General features: G+C 37.0%; 2 protein-coding genes across 3 annotated transcripts; one reads left to right on the plus strand and one right to left on the minus strand.

The window, feature by feature from the left end:
• On the plus strand, positions 1 to 2,242 carry LOC111408979 (heavy metal-associated isoprenylated plant protein 27-like). Of its 2 annotated transcripts, XM_023038858.1 has the most exons (3): positions 1 to 106; positions 1,459 to 1,531; positions 1,659 to 2,242. In XM_023038858.1, the coding sequence occupies exon 3, from the start codon at positions 1,680 to 1,682 to the stop codon at positions 2,043 to 2,045; it is 366 nt and encodes a 121-aa protein (XP_022894626.1). In that variant the 5' UTR covers positions 1 to 106; positions 1,459 to 1,531; positions 1,659 to 1,679; the 3' UTR covers positions 2,046 to 2,242. The 2 variants fall into 2 exon arrangements, with proteins under 2 accessions (XP_022894626.1, XP_022894625.1); XM_023038857.1 differs by lacking the exon at positions 1 to 106 and having other exon boundaries at positions 1,303 to 1,531.
• A 1,959-nt stretch (positions 2,243 to 4,201) lies between these two features.
• LOC111408980 (rac-like GTP-binding protein ARAC1) lies at positions 4,202 to 7,893 on the minus strand. The gene is made up of 8 exons (XM_023038859.1): positions 7,783 to 7,893; positions 7,350 to 7,572; positions 6,160 to 6,247; positions 5,753 to 5,862; positions 5,572 to 5,635; positions 4,882 to 4,946; positions 4,727 to 4,792; positions 4,202 to 4,624 (listed from the first exon to the last, which is right to left on the minus strand). Exons 2-8 carry the CDS (start codon positions 7,446 to 7,448, stop codon positions 4,523 to 4,525), a joined length of 594 nt encoding a protein of 197 aa, XP_022894627.1. The 5' UTR covers positions 7,449 to 7,572; positions 7,783 to 7,893; the 3' UTR covers positions 4,202 to 4,522.
• Positions 7,894 to 22,679: the final 14,786 nt, after the last annotated feature.

Below are 22,679 nucleotides of genomic sequence, written 5' to 3' on the forward strand. Positions count from 1 at the left end.
TGAACTTTAATTTTGCAATGCCATTATCAATATCCACATGAAATTTTTCTATAGGGGGATAATATCGCAGTATATGCATTGGCGGATCTACGACGGTTCATGTGAGGTACTGGCCCCTACATGTTTTTTTTTTTTTTTTCGGAATTTTCGGGTTTTTTATTTTATTTCTATGTTTGTTACCGAAAAAATAAATAAATAAAATTAAAACTTAGTATTTATCCTTACAAGAAATACTTGTCTAGCTCCTTCACACCTTATCTAATTATCTGGCAAAATAAAAACCCATCGTTGTGAAGATAGGGGCTAAGGCTTGGGGATTAGTGGAGGCTATTGGATTTTGGATATTAACTCATAATCATGGATAATTTCCTCCCTATTCATCCATTATGTGATTTCCAGCTTATATTTTTATCTAAATCAAACAACGGCTAAATATCGATGTTATATTGACCAAATGTCTTCAATTAACATCATACCTAAATGAATGCATTGGAGATGTTCCTAGCGTATTTCCTACCTATTTAAGAAATTAGGCGCCTTTACATTTTGAAGTATAGTAGCGGGTGAATAGAATGTTACTTTGCCCCCCTTTTTTGTGGAGATTAAAATTAGATTTTAACAATTTTTAATAAAAATGGATTAAATGTATTGTTAAAAGTTACAAGTCTCACGAAATATGTAATAAAAATTAATTGTTGACTTTAATTTTAATTTTTACCCAATGGATTTAACTTCTTTGGGTTTAATTGGACTGCCCATGAAGAGAAATGCATTTATGGACGAAAATTTCTTGTCATGATAATATGATCTGTGGAGTTGAGTGCCAAATTTATTCTGTATAAATTCATACCATAATTATCTATTGAGATCAAATTCTTCTTTTGGTGTTTTTTAGTTTTGTAGTTTTATTAGATAATTTTAGTTGTATTTAATTTATTTTTCATTAGTAATCAAAATAAGAAATACATTCCAAACTCACAAATAAATAGAAGTATAGAAATTAATTTAAGTATTTGTCTGATTGACACACAAGACTTATTTCGATATAACTTTTCATGTCTGTTCTCATCTTATGATAATAGGAGTGTCAAAGTTAGGTTTGAAGTGGATCGTGTAAACCCTTTTTTTTTTTTTTTAAGACGAGTTCGACAAAACTTTTGAGAAGTCAAAAAGGGTCGTGCAAACGAACTATTAATATTGTTGTGTAATTATCTTGTTTGAAAAACATTGGACTACCGTCACTACCCTGGAGTAATGGCTTTGATACGTGGCGGCAATTTACACCTACATCTGTTATAGTTATCATGTATTTAAATTTCAATGGCGGCATCATTAAATTGCTGAATTTAGATTAATCCCCACTAATTATATATATGTACATATAGAGGAGTGGCTTCAATAAAGACTGCTCAATTAAATTTGGCAATACTATTAAGCAAGAATGGGGTTTTTGGACAGATTCTCAAATTATATTGAATCTTCTTGGGGTGACAGAAGGAAGCTCAAGAAACTTAAAAAGAAGCCTCTCCGGGTACTTACTTTTGCCTGCTTTTTTTTTTTGGTATAAGTTCCTTTTCTTTTCTGTTTCATTAGGTTGGCTTGTCTTAGTTATGGCTGCTACATATTAACTATATATTTTTACTTTTTGCTATCTGCAGACAGTAGAAATAAGGATAAAAATGGACTGTGAAGGGTGTGAGAGGAGAGTGAGAAAATCAGTTCAACACATGAGAGGGGTGACACAAGCATTAGTTGACCCAAAAATGCAAAAACTTACTGTTATTGGTCATGTTGATCCTGATAAAGTGTTGCACAGAGTCCGGCATCGTACTGGTAAGAGAGCTGATATGTGGCCTTTTGTGCCCTTTGATATGGTGCCACATCCTTATGCCCCCGGGGTCTACGACAAGAAGGCGCCGTCCGGGTATGTGCGTAATATCTACGACAATCCTCAGCCTTCGAGCCTCGCACGAGCTTCTTCCGAAGAAGTGAGGTACCTGACGGCTTTTAGTGATGAGAATACCAACGCTTGTGTTGTTATGTAAGTAGGAGTTGCATGTATGTTCAGCCTGATGGATTGGACAATGCTAGAATTTAGCTATGTATATTAGATGAGTCATATTTTATCTAGTAGTAGATCATTGTAAATTAATGGACGTTATTATGCTCTTCGATAATGTAAATTTAGGGTTTAGTTGAGCTCCTTCTTCATCGCTTAAGTACAACTTAGGGATTTCAATGATGATAATTTCAATGCTTTTCTGGTTATGTATTGAGAAGGTGCCTGCATGTTTCGTGTAGGCTGGGCAACACTCAGTGTTGACGTATTAGGTCTTAGGGTCTTCTTTAATCCAATTTAACTAAATATACTATCGAATAATGGTAGTTCATTGTAAATTAATGGACATCGTTATTATGTTGCTCGATTGTGAAATTCTAGGGTTTATTGAGCGACTTTGGCAGAGATTAAGTACATGATTTCAATGATGATAATCCCAAGATTTGCATGTGACTGTGTCAACCGATACTTCTATAATAATTAACTATTGACAATAGTGGATTAGATACGATAGAAAAAAAAAAAGTCCCAAGGACATGGGACTGTTCATACAAGGACTCCTCACTGTAGCAGCGGATCCCACATGTTTTTTAATAAAAAAAAAAACTGCACGCGCGGGCCCCACTCATTTGTGTTCCCTGGCCATCCCTGTGAAGCTCCCCGATCCCACATGTTTTTTAATAAAAAAAAAAAAGAAGAAAAACTGCACGCGCGGGCCCCACTCATTTGTGTGCCCCGGCCATCCCTGTGAAGCTCCCCCTTGTACTTGAAGCATTTTCTATATGATAAATTGATACTTCCCCAACACAACTTGAGAGGCGGCGTTTGAAGATGGCGGTTATAGGAACCACGGGCAATGCACCGACGGTGCTGGGTATGAAAGCAAAAAATCCGAGAAATATGTGCCGGATTAATCAACATAGTATAGCCGTACATACTATTTGCTCGAATAGCTTAGAAATTATATATGTTGAGCTCTTGGATTGTGAACAAAGCCCTCATTTGATTTACAACTTTTCGACCATATATTCAATCAACTTTTATTAAAATTTACTAAATATTTGACTTTTATCTAAATCAAATCGGGACTATATCATGAAGTCGGCCAACTTTCATGCGATAGATGTAAAAGCAAGGATATTCTTTATCAAATTTTTCGTTGCCAACTCAAACTGAATGCACGGCGAACCAGGGATTTTATGTATTCGAAAAAAATCCATCTAAGTCTGTAAATATTTTAGAATAATAAGATGACAACGCCGGCAATTATGGGTAATGTCATGCTCGTAGAGAATAAGAGGATCACCACCAACTTAAGAGGAATATTCTATTCACAAATATTCTGATGATGAAAATCTTTAAATACATTGCCGATATAACAGGCACAATGCAGAAAGAATCAGAGGCCAGATAATGAAAAACCAGATCAAGAATCTGCCAACGTGACCCTTTCTGCTTGGGCTTAAACCCCTTGGACAACCCCCTGGCTGTCCAGCGGGGCATGTGCTCCTCTCCCCATCCATATCAAGAATCTGCCATCGCGACCCTTTTTGCTTGGGCTTATTAAACCCCTTGGACAATCCCCTGGCTGTCCAGGGGGGTATGTGCCCCTCCCCCCATCCAGATCAAGAATCTACCATCGCGACCCTTTCTGCTTGGGCCTAAACCCCCTGGAAGGGGAGTGCCACATACCCCCTGGACAACCAGGCGGGTTTGTCACACAAGAATGGTCCTGCTTAACATATACCATCAAACAACTAAGTTCAGTTCAAAATTTTGAGGGCCATTGAATGTATGCCTCAATTTCAATTTTCAGTGTATTATGGAACTTCTTCTGTCACAAATAGATAAGTTTATAATTTTGTTCCGATCAGAAGTCCATTAGCTTGTCAAACAGAAACACTATCGTAGAATCAGAGTTGGATGCAGTGTCTTTATTGAAATAAAACGTATAAATTGATAGGTACGACAAGATGAAGTTCAACAAACCCATTAGAACCTTAATTTTAAGGTACATTCATTGACCCCTAAAATCTTTTACCAGTTAAATTAGAAAACATAATAATGCCCCAACACAACCATCTACAGAAACTATACCATCACTCAGCACAGAATAGCCAAAAACAGAGCTCACGAACTGTGTAACAAATGGAATTGCACCATGTATTTTGCTTTGACATTCATAAGAACTAAATAATATAAGACAACGTCGCAAGGCAAATGTGTTCAAAAAGGAATTTTTGTTCCATGAATGCATAAAAATAAAAAACTGAGACACCAACAATTGATACCAAGAGCAACAAAGTAGCTACAGTTTGACTCGACAATCGATACCAAGAGTACTACAAGGTGACCAAGTCACCGACATTTTAACATAGAAGACGACCTCCCACTTCCTACGAGGCAAAGGAAGATAAAAAGAGGTAAGGGAGAGGAATACAATTACGATGCACCATGGTATCCTCACAATATAGAGCAGGCCTTTTGAGCCCTTCCCTTCTTTTTCTTCTGCTTTGGTGGCTGGAGCACAACCTTTATTGCAGCGTCAAAAACTCCTTTCACATTCTGCAGTGAGCATGTTTCAAGAAATTTCAATTTGAGGCTTATAAAGTCTTTCGGGGGGGGGGGGAAAAGGAAACATGATATGAGACATCCTCGCATACGTACCAGCTGTGTTTTTGAACTACATTCAATATAAGCAGGAGCCCCAATCATTTTTCTGAGCTCATCCCCCTGCAAGTTGGAAGAGGCATATGAAATGTTTAGAATGAAAGCAAACTCTTATCCTATTGAACATCATAAATGTAGTCATCAGACTTCACCTGAGCTGTAGTGATTGGTACAGCACCAGGATGGTCAACAAAGAATTGTTTGTCATCTCGAAGATCTGAATCCATCAGATAGAAACATCATTATTATAATCATAAATTATGTGTACAAGGTTTATAGAGAAAAATTTAGGTGGAAATCACATAAAAATAGAGAATTCATGCAAGAATTCTATATCAAGGGCCAGCACACAAAAAACGTGTGCACAACCTACAATACTTAGAGACAAATGAAGAATTGAAGATCCAGAATCTCTTCCTCCTAAATATATAGACCAAAAAAGAAAAATATAGTATGGAATATATCATTTACGAAGTCACATGATGAAAATCTATGAAGAAGTACAAGGGGCAATGACAACGATTATAAAAATGGCAATGATAAATTGATTCTTATTACTTTCATCATGTTGTTTCGTTTCATTCAAACATATAATATCTATTAGAAATAAATAGGACCAGCAGGTCAAAGCATTTTTGGCAGACACGGCGTTTGTGTATATAAAGCCTCTCCATTACCACAGTTACCAAGTCCTCTGGCTGTTGGGGTTGGGGGAAACATTCCCCATTTACAATGGATTGTTTCCTTCGAATAAGATAAAGTATATAACATAATATTTCAACAACACATCATGCAGATATTGTTCACTAGATAAAAGAAATAAATTCACTCATATAGCTCACCGAGTTTTGTTCCAACAAGAACTATAGGGACACCAGGAGCATAATGCTTCAACTCAGGAATCCACTGAAAAATGAACAAAAGCATAAGAGAGTTATCAAACCAGTATAAAGTATTGCAAAACATAGTAAGAAAGTAGGAACCAAAAGGGAAAAAAAGGTTTCTAACGCCATCAACTCTCACCTTCTTGGAAACATTTTCATAGCTAGCCTTGCTAATGAGAGAAAATGCCAAAATGAAAACATCAGCTCCGCGGTAACTCAAAGGTCTTAATCTATTATAGTCCTCCTGTCCTGTTTCAGAGATAAATATGAATTAAGATCTAATTTTGAATTAGACAATGAAGAATAAAGAACTTTTGCGCAACCTCTAATAATTATAAACAAATGAAGAATAAAAGATCCACAATCTCTTCCTCTTATTGAATTACACTTCTGGTGCATGAATAAAAATATATAGATCAAATAAGAAACATATAGTATGGAGGACTATAATAGATTAAGATCAAATTTTGCATATGCAGAGCATGCACAGATTCAAAAAGCTTGACAGTATAGAAATCATGAAATATAATTTTAGCGGTCACCTACCAGCGGTATCCCACAGGCCTAGGTTAACAGTGCTTCCATTGACGACAACATTGGCACTGAAATTATCAAATACAGTAGGCACATAGTCCTGTTTCATTTAGAAATACACGAGAAGTTAAAATAGATAACTCATTTAGGAAAGAATAGGAGTTATCATATTCAAATTTAACAGAAGATCAGCGAACAACAACAAATCCAAGAAAGTTAAAAATACAGAGACGAAGCATGATAACATGACAATCACCACATCAGCAACTATTCCAATAAGAGAAGAGCCCTTAAATAATGCAGAAAAATGATATAGTTGTTGCACAGCTGAGAAACAGAAAACGGGACAAGAAAAGATGGAAAAGTTCATATTGGAAACAAAAAATGAAACAATTATAGAATTCTTCAATTGTAAAAATCATTATTATCAACAAAAAGGCTCTTATTTCCACATTGGCATTTACAGAAAGTTAACAGAATATATGTAGAGTAAATCAGTTCGTTAAATAAACAGGAGAGGGGTATTGTTGCGGGTCTTTTTCTTCTGTTCTCTCTTTGGGGTTGAGAAATATATCTTTTGTTTGGAGTTGCTACATTATTTATTCATTGTTTAGAACAATTTGTCGTCCCATAAAATAGTTTCTTTTTTATATTGCAATAGAAACGAAAAAGTCAAGACAAAAGGGAACATTTTTATCAGATATAGTGAATTTTGCGGAAATCAATTTACTCCATAAACAAAAGCAAATACATAGATGACAAAATTCCGTATAAATCAAATAATTACAGATGACATTCTTTTTCATTTTCATCACACGTAATCTGCACAAGAGATGCATGATACTGATAAACCAAATAAATTATATAGAAACGTGTTCTTTTCTTTGACTTCTTATTTTTTCTTGATATGTATACCAGAAATTCTAGAAATTCTTCCATGAGATGAAAATTTCTCAGCTGTCAATGAATGAAAATGCAACATTAAAAGATATATTCATCTCAACTCCAAAAGAAAAGAAGAATCCCATAGTCGTCAAGATACGAAAACGCAACAACAATTCCCAAAAGAAAAAAACATTTAACAAAAAGCAAAAGATCCAAATGTCGCAAACATTTTCAAAACGTGCCACAAACTAATAACAAGATTTAGCCTAAAAATGCCAATTTCGAATATCACAACAAAGAAATAAAATGAGACAGACCGTGGGGAAGGTATTGCTGGTGTAGGAAATCAAAAGACAGGTCTTGCCAACCGCACCATCACCCACCGTGACGCACTTTATGAATCTCGAAGCGCTCATTTTTATTTTCACAAATTCCGCTCTCAGATCTTCTCCAGAAGACCTGATCAGCTAACAAGTTCAATACTATTTACGTACACAATGTACTGCGGGTCCCTTCAATTCAAGTGTGGCATCAGAAAACCTGCAAACAACACATAAACAAGAAACCAGGTACTTTTTGAGCGAAACCCTAACCCTAATTGGATATTTGGGGGTGAAATTCTGAAAGGTCGAGAAGAATAGAACGGAATTGGTAGTGGGAGAAAAATGGAGGAGCGTGATGAAGTGATAGAAAGAGAAATTAATGGGAGAGAGAAAATACGTGTTGTACACATGTGCGATGAATAGGTACCTATTTAGCCGGGAAATACTGCCGTTGAACCGCTCCCTTTAACCAGTAAGAATGAGGTTGACGGATGACCAATTTTGATACCAATTTGTCCTTTTTATTAGTTTTTTTTTTTTTTTTATTATAGAGCATGAAAGAAAAATGTTCAAGATTAAAAGGTTCATGTATACCATCTTATTTATTTATATAAATATAATTAATTCTTAGCTTCTTATAGAAAAAATATTGTATCGTGTGATTTTAACAGCTAATAAAGAATTTTCTTCTTCTTGTTGTCGGTAGTTTGCTGAATCACATTTAATTCGTGTCATCATTCTTGTTCGTTTTTGTGTTTTTTCATTTTCATTGCACCTGGTTCGAATTTTTTCAACATTGAGAATCCAAACAACAACACATTATTATCGAATATATCTAAGAGTTCTGCTTCTGAGCCAGGCTCAGAAACAGGGTAAAAAACAGGGGGCTGAGGTGGCACATTTTTTTTTTCCAGATCCGACGGCCAAGGTGGAAACACCTCGGCACCCTGTTTTTTGGCCTGGACAAGAGGCATTTTCGTATATCTAAATACTCTTAATGATTTATTGTGTATAAATGCAGTTTGTTTACCCTTTAGGGAGGTGCTCTAGATATCTCATTAGAAAATATTTATTGGATTCTAATATTGTCAATAGTGATGGGTTGTTACAATTTTTTTTCTTTGAGTTGCCTCGTTTCTTATTGTGGCCTTGGGGATGAGGCGATACATTTTCTCCTTATTTTCCTCAACTTTTTCTAGTAAAATTTCACTGGGAATGGCTTCTTCTTGGGAAAGTTTTTGCTTCCCCAACCTTCTCTCAAGGTAGCAATTGCCACATTTAACTTAGCATAAACCATCGTTCACTTGCTCCTTGCAAAACCTAGGATGGTAGTCCTGCAGTGGTTTCTTGGAGCTGAACTCTAATTCCTACCCCTTTCTTCTTGCCACTCAATTTTTTGTAAATCCATGTGAATAGCGCCAATATGTTGTATTTGAAAAATATAATTAGAAATTTCTCCTTATGCTTTGCAAACTACTTCTCACCAAGTTTCCTACAAAAAATGGTAAAGGGTATTTCTTCTATTGTTTGAGTCGCTATTCAAAAGTTGAAATATATTCTCATTTTGAAAACAAACGTGTCTTTTCTTACCTTCATCCTTTACTTGATAATACTTAAAGGAGAATGAAGTCTATTGATGCCAGAATTGTAAGCGATAAATCTTTAAAATTTATTTTCAATCACTCATTCTCTCAATAAAATAATTTTGAATGTGCATCCATAATTTCTTTTTCTTTTTCTTTTTTAATTTTTAATCATATGTTCTCCAAAAAAATTACTTTTCAAAAAAGATATTAACAAAAAATTTACATCAATAGGGCCTAAACATACTTTAATGGAATTTACAAGAACAAAGAAAAAGTAATGAAATATTTCTTATTATTTTTTCCTCATTAATTGCAAGTCTTTTCCAAGTATGTATATTAAAGGTTGAACCCTAAGTTTGAGGGCCCTCATTGTTCTGCCCCTAAAGTATCATGAGAGAGTTAAATTATGGGATATGCCCTAGTAAGTTAGAGAATAAGAGTTTGCTCGTACACTGATACCCACAAATAGTTCAATTTCATATCTCACGAATCGAACCCTCATACTACGGCTGCCAGCAAGGCTGAGACTACATCACTCCTACCCTTTGCACCACTGAATTATGTCCTGGGGGACTTTCCAAGTATGTATATTAAAATTATGTTAGGTAGTACTATGTGTTTAATATTTGATTGATCGAATACAAAAACTCGAAAGAAAACACTTTCTAGTCTTTTTTTTTTTTATCATCAAATAACTATTAAAAAAAAGTAAAAATAAAATTAAAACCCAATTACTTGGACCAAATGAAAAATAGGCAAGATAAGAATTAGAGGAAAGTTAGGAAATCATGCGACTAATCTCAGCCATGCAAATGCATTACAAAAGGCATTGCCATTTCAATCACTTATAAATAAATTATAAGTAATTTTACAAAAAAACAATTACAAATTATTATTCTTCACATTTGTGAGTTTTCCCCCAGCCTGATGCATCATTTTACAGTTAAAAACAACCTTATTGATACAAATGCAGAGACAACCAAACTAGGTTTTAAAGGCAGTGATTCCACCCCTCTTTGTCCTAAACCTCGTCGGCTCGGGTCGGCCCTGCCTGAACACCTTAATCCTCTCAAATGCAGCAAGAACAGGTTAATTAATGAGTAAATCAAACTTAATTTCTTGGTAATTATAAGTTTTTTTTTTCTTTAATCTTATTTGTTTATGCATGTAATGATCAGTAAGCTGAATTCGGATGCAAGAAGTGGAGTTCTATATATACTTGCTGAAAAGGTTCTTTCTATTTCCATGTTGATTTTGATTATCGAGCTTGAGATTGATGCTCACGTTCCTTATCAACTCTGGACTCAGGGCGGATTTAGTCCGGCTGCCTCTGCCCTCGATTTGAAATCCATTAGATCTTATTTTAAATTCCTTATAGTTATCGGATTTGCCCTCACAATTAAAATTTTGTAATTTAAGATATTGTCCCCACGATTTTAGTTATAGAAATTTGTCCCCACAACTCTACAATCCTAACTTCGCTTGACTTAGTATATGTGACGCTCTTTTTGAACATGTATATTGATTTTATGTCAATGCTCGCATATAGACAACACATGCACGAGGATGTATGTGCACCGGGTGCTCCCCCTCGTGTTACTCGGGATCTCCACCAGGAAGGACAGATAATCCATTGGTTCATGATGTGCAGTTCATGCATCAAATGGAGGTTTTTTCGCCATTCACGCGAATTGATTCATCGTCTGATAAATTTGAATTCAATGCATCTGCTTCTCCCGTTTGAGCCTCGTAAATTAGTTAAAAAAGGCATTAGATATCCTTAATGCAACTTGTTTGAGACCTTTTGTTGTAGCCCTATTCAGTACGAGTGTCTTGTTAATGTAGTGGAGTTGTTACTTTGTAGTTGCATGGAGATTAGTGGAACATGATGTATTTCTGTATATAAACTGTCTTTTAGCAAATATATATAGAAGTTGTGCAAAATATTTTGCAAGACTCTGAACTTATGATTCACATTTTAAGTGCATTCAAATTTTGTCTTAAGTGGGAATTGAAATACTTTTGTTTTTAACATCGATGAATAAGAGTCATCTTTGTATTATTCTTATCTCAATTTGTACAGAAATCTCGAATTTTCTTTAACTTGTATAGCATAAAGTTTTTGGATTCAAGATTGAATGTTTTGTATTCTCTCGGTAGGGTTCAACGTGGACCGGGTTAGGTCGATTTTGGGCACAATTGAATCCATCCAAGTCAACTTGGGTGAATTCAAGCCAAATTGATCCAATCAAGTCATAGAAAATTAAACCAATTCAAACCGTCTAACTTTAAACATGAGATTTACACAACAAGTTTGAGATTTCACAAAACAAACTCGAGATTTGCCTAGCATCAAATATCAAGCTTCTTGTGCGAAACTCGATTTTACACATCAAATTCAATATTTGATGTTGTGCAATTCTCAAGTTTGCAAGTCATAGAAGCATAAATATTACATATAGGTTAGTTTGGGTTGAATCGAATAGGGTTGGATGTTTAATCTGCTATTTGATGAAATTTGGTTTGGGTTACACAATAACCAATCAAAATCGTGAAGCTTATGAAATTCGATCAAAGTAGGTTTGATCAGATTGGTTTATCGAAAAGGAGGATTTTTTGCCCAGTCCTAATCTCCTCTTATAATTTATTAATTTTATAGTTTTGTTCTTTTTTATCTTTACCTATAAACACGAAATATGAGATGTATAAATCATATGTTGATTGATGCCCCGTTTGGGAGTGATTTTTCAACCCCCCCAAAAAATTGATTTTTTGACTGTTATTTCACTATTATAGCCGTAATTTTTGACTTTTTCTCTCACAAGTACCCCAACTTTTTTTTAACAATCAAAAAATCAATTATCAAAATCACTACCTAACAGGCCCTGAGTCTTATCCCAACTCTCCAAGAAGCAAATGAGCCATTGGCTATGGGCCGCTCCAAGGAGAGGCGAACCCTTTTGGTTTGTTTGACAGCATATACCGTTTTATATGTTTTGTTAAGGATAGTTATGACTTTGATTTTTTTGTACCATTCTGTCATCGACCACTGCTAGGTCGGTGCCTCAAACCTGGTTTTTTATTCCTGATCTGCGTAAACATGGCTCTAATCAAGAAGATTTAAAGTAGAAGCTATAGGCAGTAAACTTCTAGTTAGTCAAAAATTTTAAGGAAAATTTACAAAATATATCATCTTTATAAAGTGCATTCACTTTACATATCATATTTTCTAAGCTTCACATAATACATTTCATAGTATAGTTGTTAAAAATATTAAAAAAAAATTACTTAAACATCAAAAATAGTTAAATAGATCAAGATTCTCATAATAAAAAATAACTAATCACACCTTTTGTATTACATCACATAACATTTGACATACCAAAATTTCAACTGTTTTTTATTCTCTAAAAGTTCAATTATTATTTCATTTTCATCTAAAAAATTTCTTTCTTAACATTCATCCAGAATTTTCGTTGCATACAAGCTTTCTCACATAAAAGAAAAACATCATCTGCAATAGATAACAATAAAATTACATACATCCGACCAATTTATCAACTTCTTTTATCTTTAGCATACAAGATTCCAGAAGTAGAATATCCAATCAATGTAGAAGTAACACCAGCCAAAACGTTGTGGAATATTCTAGCAATGTCGTAATAAATCTGAAACTTGAGATATCGGGATCAACAGTTCAGAGGTTGATGGTAGGATTTTAAGATTGAATAAACTTGGGAATTATGTTGATCATTATTCATCTTACGTAGGAGTGTTGTTAGAAAGAGAAGTATGGCAAGCAGCCAACGAGGAGCGAGACAAGTTTTCAAATGAGAGTTGTCCGAATGGGTACTCGTCCTCCAACGGTTTTAAGGGTAGCTCTTCCAACGGGCAGGTGGAAACAATTGATGAAACCTGAAAAATCGATTGCTATTACTTTTACTTTTTTGTCGATTGTTATTACTGTTGACACATAAAAATTCAGTCCAAATCGAACGGCCCAAGGAATGAAGCCCAATTGGAGGATCCCCAAATCAAATAACCCAAAGAACGAAGCCCAATCAGACAATTCAGGATGAAGGCCCAAATAGGGAAGCCCATGAACTCGGTAACACCATCGCCCAAACTTGCAAATCGCCCAGGATCTGAGCGAATGGAGTGCCATGCAGTCGCTCAAAACTGCTACTCTATTCTCGCCCAAACTTTCGAGTCGCCCAAGGTTTTAGCAAACATGAAGTGTTGTGGTTATCAAGAAGCGCAGTTATCAAAGCAGTTATTAAAGCAGCCCTATCACGTTCCACGATTCAAGGAATTCAATTGAAGACGGTTGAACGACAAAGAGTAATGACAGCAGTTAGAAAAGGCAGTTTCATGACAAGTTGACCATTACGAGAAAAGTGGGCAATTATAGAACGATCAAGTAGTTTTTAGGCGGTTGATCACAAAGAGATTATCCAGGGAGTATAAAAGGAATAAAAGACATAGAGCAAAAGACCTCGAATCAAAAACTTTCGAACAGAGAACATGTAATTTTAAATTTCTTAGTTTAGATTTAAACACTTCTTTCAGTAACTCGTGTGTTTGTGCCCCTTGAAGGCATTCTGTTTTTTATTTTCCGATTGTAAAGTCATCGCCAATAAAGAATACCCCTTTTTGGAACTTTCTCTCAAGAGGTTTGTCCCTTACACAATCGTCCGATCCCTTTTTAATTGTTAGCGACTAACCCGCGCGAAACAATTTGGCACGCCCAGTAGGACAGTGGTGTTTGGTGTTGAAAATACAAAAGGTGAAACAATATTCCTCAAAGATCCGATAAGGAAGCAGCAAGTCAGGGAGGAGTCCAATCTGTGATCGAGCGATATGAGGAGCAGCATGCCTCTCTACGAACAGATGGACAGAATCAGAGCAGTAACAGTCATTACGAACCAATGACAGAGTTGAGTCCTCGAATTATGTGTGCACTACTTGGAGAACTCACACAAGATGTCGTTGAACAGGTAAATTTTCGAAGTATTCATAGTATGAAAAGATTTACCCAAAATGGGAATGCACATTATGACAACATGGCCAAACAACTAAACACTTTGAACGAAACAATGAATAAGTTAGTAGGCCAAATATGTCAACCGATTATGCCTCTTGCAAGCAACTTTCAAACTAGGACAATTGTGGGACATAATCCCTTAGTCCTAAATCCGAATCAAGGGATAGAACCACTTTCTGATCCCTCAAACTAAGGGGGTAGTGCAGTGCCAAATCAGAACAATGGTAGTGGTACGCCTAACTTGGGGGGTAATCCAAATGTAAGAGATAATGTACTAAACAATGGACAGAATACCCCACGTGTTAATGAGGGAATAGATGTTCAAGCTAATGGTAATGACCCTAATCATGGTAACTTTGTTGCCAATCAAGGACCAAATATCAGGCCTCATGCAAATCAACCGGTTAACCAACCTGTAGGAATTCCATATGACCCCAACGTCATGTTGAGGAATCAGATTATGAAAATCGTACAGGATCAGACGGCTTTTGGGGTACGTCCTGTCATTAGGCCGACTTACACAAAGCCATATCCTGATTGGGTAGACCAAACATATCCATGGCTTAGAGGGTATAAAGTGCCAAAATTCTCACTGTTTACCGGTTTAGGAGAGGTGTCTACTCTAGAACACATAGGGCGATTCACATTGCAAAGTGGTGATGTAACTGATTACCATAAAATGAGGTTTTTTCCTAGTTCATTAACAGGAGTAGCTTTCTCCTGGTTCATCAACTTGCCAGCGAACTCTGTTCAAATATGGCAACAATTGGAACAATTATTCCATGCTCAATTTTATAAAATTGAGTCTGAAGTCACTTTAGCTGATTTGGCGAATCTACTTCGAATGCCAAACGAATGGGCAGAAAGTTTTCTCCAAAGGTTCAAGACAGCAAGAAGCAAGTGTTTTATACCTCTGCCCGAAAAAGGATTTGTCAAAATCGCTCAGGGCTATTTGAGCTTTGATTGAAAAAAGAAATTCCAAGACAAGGAATTTCCTGACCTTTTCCAGTTGAGTGCGAATGTGATTAGGTATGAACGACTGATAAGAGAAGAAGAGCAGATGAAAAATTCTAGTAAAGGGACTTATTACAAAGACCCAAATTTTGACGTTTATACCATCAGCGATGAGTCATACGATCAAGCCGAAATGTGTTTGGCCAAATTGGTCAAAGGAGACACGTATACTTGTCCTATAATGGCTAAGCCTAGACCATCGGGCAAAGATGAGCCCATGAAAGATGGAAACATAAAGGCTGGAACGTTCTCGTTCGATGTAATCAAAGCTGACCTTATATTTGATAAATTATATAGGGATAAGCAGATAAAGTTGAGCGATAAGCATAAATTGCCAAACCCTGAACAAATTAAGGGTAAAAAATATTGTAAGTGGCATAATGCATGGTCACATTTGACTAACAATTGCTTGGCTTTTCGCCATGTATTGCAGGATGCCATTGAATTAGGACGAATTACATTCGACGATAAGAAGAAGATGGCAGTGGAATCCTTTTCCACAGCCACTTGGAGTGAACATGGTGACGTCTGGTTTCAAAAACAAGTTGCCAAAATTCAAGTTGGTCATAGATGATGGAGAAGAGGACCCTGGACTACATCCCAGTGTCTTTGAACGAATCAAGGGGAAAGAGCCAAAAAAGGACGAAGACATCTTGTGTGCAAGATATAAAAGAGAAGTGAGTGGGAACACGGAGAAACCAGGGATATGGCAGCATCCCAATCGCTCTACTTTCTTCCCAAACACTCAGCCTGGTAGAGGGCGAGGTACATCATTCTATAGAGGACCGCCTTTTGAGAGGCAATTCAGGCCAGTAGATAATGGGAGAACATTTAGGCCGCAACCTCGCCGGCCAAATGTATGGTATTCGTTCCAGTATAATGCAGGAAGGGTAATACCCTTCGATAAGATGACTAGAACCCAACAAAGGCATTTCCAACGAAATTATGGACAAATGATGAGGTAGCAACAGGGAGTGCCACATCCTAAAGCGCCTAAACTACTTAAGGTAGCCAATCAAAATGTTCTCAAAGATAGTGAAGAGACTGGTACAGATGAATCAATGAAAGAACTGCCAGAAACTTCTTCTGGGAGATCAAAGTTTGAGCGAGACAGAAGGGATGGAGAAGATCTAGATCAGCCCCTTACTATCCAGTTCAGTACGTTACCTCCTGTCGTGGCTAATAATTACTTACTGGCCAATGAATTCAAGAATAAAGAAAAAGAAGAAGAGAGAGAGAGGACAACGAAGGAGAGGCTTGCGTGCTGGAATGTGAAGAAGGGCAGACTTCTAGAGAGGCCTACAATGATGAAGAAGATGACGGGATGACAGACATCGAAGAAGAAATCGACCTAGAAGCAGAAAGAAGAAGGAGAGGAGTATCGCACAATACTCCGTTGAAGCAACTATATCGAGAGGGAGTTCGCGAAGTAGACTTGTTGGGAGAACAATCTGGGCGTCCTTTCGATTTCTACGTACTGTACGGGATGCCCAAAAGGAAGAAGAGAGTGCCTCGCTCTGAAAAGTATGGATCACCTCCAAGAATAATGCCTCCTCCCACAGGTTGGGTAACTGATGAGGAAGCATTAGAAAACAGATAGGAGGAAATTCAGGAGACAGAGGCTTAGTACGATATGCTGCACGTCGACTTATCACAGGGGGATAATTCGACAGAAAACAAGAAGGAAGTAGAAATAGAGGCTGTCAAAAAGGTTATTTTTAAACGGCCAGCCATGAAATTGACTAAATACCTGAGGCCATTGTACGTTAAACTCTAGTTAACGGCATCCCTGTGGCAAAAGTGCTTATCGACAATGGAGCAGCTATAAACACCATTCCATTTAGGATGATGAGGAAATTTGCAAAGATAGAGGGTGACATGATTCCAACAGAAGTCATCCTTACGAGTTTCAATGGAGGAGCAACTACAACTAAGGGAGTTATGCCATTGGACATAACTATAGGGACAACTACTAGGACCACAGTCTTCTTTGTAATAGATGGTCCCACTAGTTACAATGTGTTATTAGGAAGAGATTGGATACACGGAAGTCACTATATACCCTCATCGCTCCATCAATGCCTGATTTTTTGGAATAACAAGGGTGAAGCAGAGGTGGTACAAGCCGATCATAGGCCTTTTGTCGCAGAAGCAAACTCGGTTGAAAAGTTCATGTACGAAGGAAACTATGGACCTGTCAGGGTAGTACAAGATGGAGAAGAAACTCAAGTTGTCGCGCAAAGCGAAGAGCTATTTTCAGTGGACGCACTCACTGAAATATTCAGACAGATGAGACCAAATATAGTGGCCCTAGAAGAGCCAGTAATTGGCAAAAGAATAATTAAGGAGTCTTGAATGAGTTCTAAGCAACAAGAGCAAACGGCCGATATTCAGGCCTTCAAAGCCAAATTAATGGCTTTCAATAAGGAATGCAATGACAAGGCGAAAAAAGAGACAGCCCTGAAAGCGCTGAAAGACAAATTAGCAGTATTCGACTTAGAACAAAGCATTGGCCGAGAAGTCAACAAGGTGGACTGTTTAGAAGAAAAAGTACTTACAAGAGAACTAGACGACGAAGTGATGCGGATCATTAAACCTGGATACGCTCAAGCACAAGACCCTCTGATAAAAGTAAATATTGGCAATGAAGGAGAAGATCGTCCAACATTCATCAGCCAGATGCTCGATCAAGAGGTTAGTGATAAATTAATCGCTTTGCTAAAGGAGTATAAAGATTGTTTTGCTTGGAAATATGAACAAATGCCTGGTTTAGATAGAGACTTGGTGGAACATAGGTTACCAACTAAACCTAATTTTAAACCTCATAGGCGGCTCTCCTAGACGTTTTGCTCCTAATGTACTCCCTGAAATTAAGAAAGAGATAGAGCGATTATTGAAAGCAGGCTTTATTAGAACAGCCAGATATGTCGAATGGTTGTCCAATATCGTGCCAGTACTAAAAAAGAATGGTGAACTAAGGGTGTGCATAGACTTTAGGAATTTAAACATAGTTACACCCAAAGATGAGTATCCAATGCCCACGGTGGATTCTTTAGTAAACTCAACTGCTGAACACGTCATGTATTCTTTCATGGATGGGTATTCAGGATACAATCAAATTTATATAGTTGAAGAAGACGTACACAAAACTGCCTTTAGATGTCCTGTGTCTCTAGGATGTTTTGAATGGGTGGTCATGCCTTTCGGCCTAAAAAATGCAGGAGCAACTTATCAAAGGGCAGTGAATTTAATCTTTCATAATATGATAGGCAAGTTTGTTGAAGTGTATATAGATGACATAGTGGTCAAATCCATTAAAGAAGAGAACCATTTCGAATAGTTAAGATGTTCGTTTGAGCGAATGAAGCAATATAAGCTAAAGGTGAATCCCTTGAAATGTGCATTTGGTGTTAATGCAGGGAATTTTCTTGGTTTCTTGGTACACAAAAGAGGAATTGAACTTGATAAAAATAAAGCGAAGGCCATTTTAGAGGCCAAACCACCTACCAACAAAAAGGAATTGCAAAGATCCGCTCTTAAAGCTGAAAAATCAAGACGAATTCGTGTGGAAAGAAGAACATCAAAAGGCTTTTGAAAGCCTGAAGACATATTTATCAAGTCCACCAGTGTTGGTGTCACCAATCCAAGGACGGCCAATGAAAGTGTACGTATCGGCTGAAAAAGAATCAATAGCTGGAATGGTCGCGCAGGAAGACCAATTTGATGAAGAAAGGGCAATTTACTACTTAAGTAGGCGGTTAAGAAAATGTGAATGTAATTACTCAGCTATCGAAAAATTATGTCTTGTATTGTATTTCACATGTACAAAATTAAGAGCTTATTTACGGGCCGTAACTGTTTATTTAATTTCTAAAGTAAATTTAGTTAAGTATATGTTTTCTCGCCCTATTTTACACCAAAGGATAGGCCTTTGGACATTAGCTTTATCAGAATTCGAGATACAATATATACCTCAAAAGGCAGTCAAAAATCAAGTTTTGGCTAACTTTTTAACCGATCATCCATGCCTTGACATGCCTGAAGAAATTGAATTAGAAATCAATTCGTTCGAGCTAAAACTTTGGGTGTTGTATTTCGATGGGTCAAAAACCTCTAAAGGCGCAAGAGTAGGAGTAGCATTGATTAATCCTTTAGGGATTTGCTACAAGTTCGCGTTCACTTTAGACAGGATGTGCACCAACAATCAGGCCGAATATGAAACCTTAATCGTAGGCCTAGAACTAATGATAGATATGAGAGTAAAAAATGTGATCGTTAGGGGCGATTCTCAATTGGTAATTCACCAATTGATTGGTTATTTTAAATGCCAAAGTGATTCTATTATAAGTCAATATGAGATCGCCCAAGAATTGTTGAAAGAATTCGACCAAATAGAATTTCAATGCGTTAATAGGATATATAACGACGTGACAAATGAGTTGGCCCAAATGGCCTCAAGGTACTCAAAGGTTTTGAATTGGAAGTCTACTTGTGAGTATGGAACCATATTGCCCGTAACCCAAAGAAGGGCGAGAAGGATTGAACTTCACTGCATACAAGATGGAGATGCAATGAATTGGAGAACAGAGATTAAAAGGTTCCTTAAAGAACCTAATGGAGGGATTAGTAGGAAAATGAAGCTGTGTTTGCAGAACTATACGCTAATAGATGAAAAGTTGTTTAAGAAACGCTCTGATGGTGTATTGCTAAAGTGTGTAAGTTTGCAAGAAGCCAGGACGATCATGACTGAGGTGCACGAAGGGATATGTGGAGCTCATCAATCTAACCAAATGATGAGATGGTTAATTATTAGGAGTGAATATTTTTGGCCAAAGATGGGAAAATTATGCGTTCAGTATGCAAAAAGTTAGCATGCCAAAAGCATAGTCCAATACAAAGGGCGTCAGCACGAGAGATGGCACCTATTATTAAACATTGGCCGTTCAAGGGTTGGGCGATAGACCTGATAGGGAAGATTTATCCTCCATCGTCTAAGCAACATACTTTTGTTATAGTTGCAACCGACTATTTCACCAAGTGGGTAGAGGCGGTACCTTTGAAAGAGATCACCCAAAAGAATGTTATAGAGTTTATCCATGATCACATCATTTATGGGTTTGGAATTCCATAAACGTTGATGGTAGATCACGGAACATCTTTGAATGGGGATCAAGTGAACAAATTTTTGAGCGAATTTGGGGTTAAATTAGTAAACTCCACACCATATTACGCTCAATCCAACAGACAAGCAGAATCTTCTAATAAGATTCTAAAAAATATAATCAGAAAGATAATAGATGAAAATATCAGAAATTGGCACGAATGTCTGAATAAGGCATTGTGGGCTTATAGAACATCACCTCGTCAAGTACCAAAATTACTCCTTTCCAACTTACTTATGGACAGGAGGTTGTTTTGCCTATGGAAATCAACGTGCAATCGATTAGAGTGTGCTTGCAATATAAGTTAAATGATGATGAGTATACCGAAGCACTAGTTCAAAATTTATTAGGGTTGGACGAATTAAAGTTGGACGTCTTAGATAGATTGCAAGTTCAAAAACAAAGAATGGCTAAGTTTTATAATAAAAAAGTCATAGCCAAGTCGTTCAGCCTGGGCGAATTAGTTTGGAAGACGATACTCCCTTTGGATAGCAAGGACCCAAAGTATGGAAAGTGGTCGTCCAATTGGGAAGGACCATACAAAATAAATAGTGTGTTGTCCAATGAAGCATATCATTTGGAAGATTTAGATGGCACCAGCACGTGAGATTCATTAACGGCAAATATTTGAAAAAATATGTTCCTTCTTTATGGGAATGTGAACAGATAAAAGCATAATCAAAACATATTGAACAATTGAGGATAACAAGGTCAGAGCGAAATACGTTCAAATAAAATCCTTTATTATCAAACGTTCATTACAAAGATGCAAAATACAAATAATGGATGCTCTACAAACTACAATTAAAAGTAAGCTAATCTCTCGGTCGATCGTCGAGTAAGAGGGTGGACTGGCCTCGCATCGCCTTCCTAAATGCATCGCTGCAATGGCGGGCAAAGAGATTGAGAAGCACTCTTAGCAAGCAAGGTGACCCGCAAGCATCCCAAAAATTGTCTTCTATCACCGAACCCCTTGTAAAGAACAAAGAGACGATGGGAAGAACTTTGATGGAAAAATTTCGCTGCTAACCAAAAAATATTTCCTATATCTCCCATACCAAAGGTGATATCAAGACAAGTAGTAAAATGGGCGGACCAAACAATCCATCTTTATAGAAGACGAAGGTTTTGGATTGATTGTCAGATGCCAAACAATGATAGCAAATTAGTTTTGAAGAAGAGAATGAAAATGAAAATGAAAATGGAAGATGGAAAGTGCGAAGCATACGTACATTTATAGGGGGTGGAGATGAAGAGACAGAACATGAGCAGCCACATTTTGCCTAGTAAATGGAATTAAGTAGCTCAAAGTCATGGGAAAAGAGGTGGAAATATCAAGAGAAAATGTGCAAGATTTTTAGCACAAAGCAGTTAAATGCTTGAAGGATTGACGATTAAAAGACAAACGTTAAATAAATGCACAAGAAGTTAACATAGATGTTCATTAATGATGAACAAGGTTACAAAGAAAAAGTCAAATGCGAAATTACAAAAAGAAAAAGTTAAGGCGTTATATGTCTTAATTACAATCCGCCCCATACCGAATGAATTCTTTCCCTAAATGTTTCCCAGTCCTCGTTCTGCCGAGAGAAAGTGATGTTCAATTCGGCCACGACATCATCATCAACTTCCAACTTCTTGTATTGCTCGACCAAGGACTTAGTTCGCTCAATTTCTTGGGAGGCGTTACGCTTTTTTGCAGCCATTCTCGCGTTGCAGTCGTCCATTTTGGCTTGAAGTTCCTTCATCTGAGCAGCTAAACTAGCCATCAAAGAGTCTTCAATCATGACTTCGAAAGAGATTTCTTTCAACTCGTCCTCAACTTTGTTGATCTCCTGATGCAAGGACTCTTTTTTAGATACGGCGCGAAGATATTGAGTACTTTTGGTCTTAAGTTCAACATTCTTGGCCAGCAAGGAGAGGACCTCGGAATGGATAACTTTCAACGTCGCTTTAAAATCAACAGAAAGATTGAGCGACGGAAGTGTCAGTGCTTGCTCTAACTTCACATTCAAATGCTCAAGTTTATCCTTATGTCTGGTAGCACTAGCCTTACCAATGTCCATATCCATGAAGGACACGCACTCAAATATCGACTGCTTGAGGAACTTCATATCTTCCTCTGAAGAAGTAGCAGGACGACCAGCTGGAGCAGGGCGAGATGTCTTGACTTGCCCCCAGGAAGCGAACAAGTCTTGGATGGAACGCACAATCTTATCAGCATCCTGCAAAGAAAATTGCCAATATTAAAGATTCTCACTACAACGAACAAGATGAAATAACAATAAAAGTGAAACAAATATTACCTCATCAATAATTTTGGAAGATGGCATATCCTCAGCCAAGTCTGTTACTTGTGGCTCCACCATTCGCGAGGACTTCTCCTTGTCTGAGCGAGAAGATGTTGCCACAACGGGCAGACTCATAAGAGCATCTGCAGAGCTCAAAAGCAACAAGTCAGAAACCAATAGCACAAGCAAAGATAAAGCATCAAAAACTGAATTACCTTCCGCTTCGA

The sequence above is a fragment of the Olea europaea genome, chromosome 14, assembly GCF_002742605.1.
Source record: "Olea europaea var. sylvestris chromosome 14, O_europaea_v1, whole genome shotgun sequence".
In the NCBI taxonomy this organism is placed as follows: Eukaryota; Viridiplantae; Streptophyta; class Magnoliopsida; order Lamiales; family Oleaceae; genus Olea; species Olea europaea.

Coding starts and splice junctions, on each gene's coding strand:
- LOC111408979 (XM_023038857.1), top strand. CDS start 1,442: ATGGGGTTTTTGGACAGATTCTCAAATTATATTGAATCTTCTTGGGGT. Junction 1,532..1,658: donor TTAAAAAGAAGCCTCTCCGG/GTACTTACTTTT, acceptor TGCTATCTGCAG/ACAGTAGAAATAAGGATAAA.
- LOC111408980 (XM_023038859.1), bottom strand. CDS start 7,448: ATGAGCGCTTCGAGATTCATAAAGTGCGTCACGGTGGGTGATGGTGCG. Junction 5,863..6,159: donor AGGCCTGTGGGATACCGCTG/GTAGGTGACCGC, acceptor TCTCTGAAACAG/GACAGGAGGACTATAATAGA. Junction 4,625..4,726: donor GTAGTTCAAAAACACAGCTG/GTACGTATGCGA, acceptor TGCTCACTGCAG/AATGTGAAAGGAGTTTTTGA.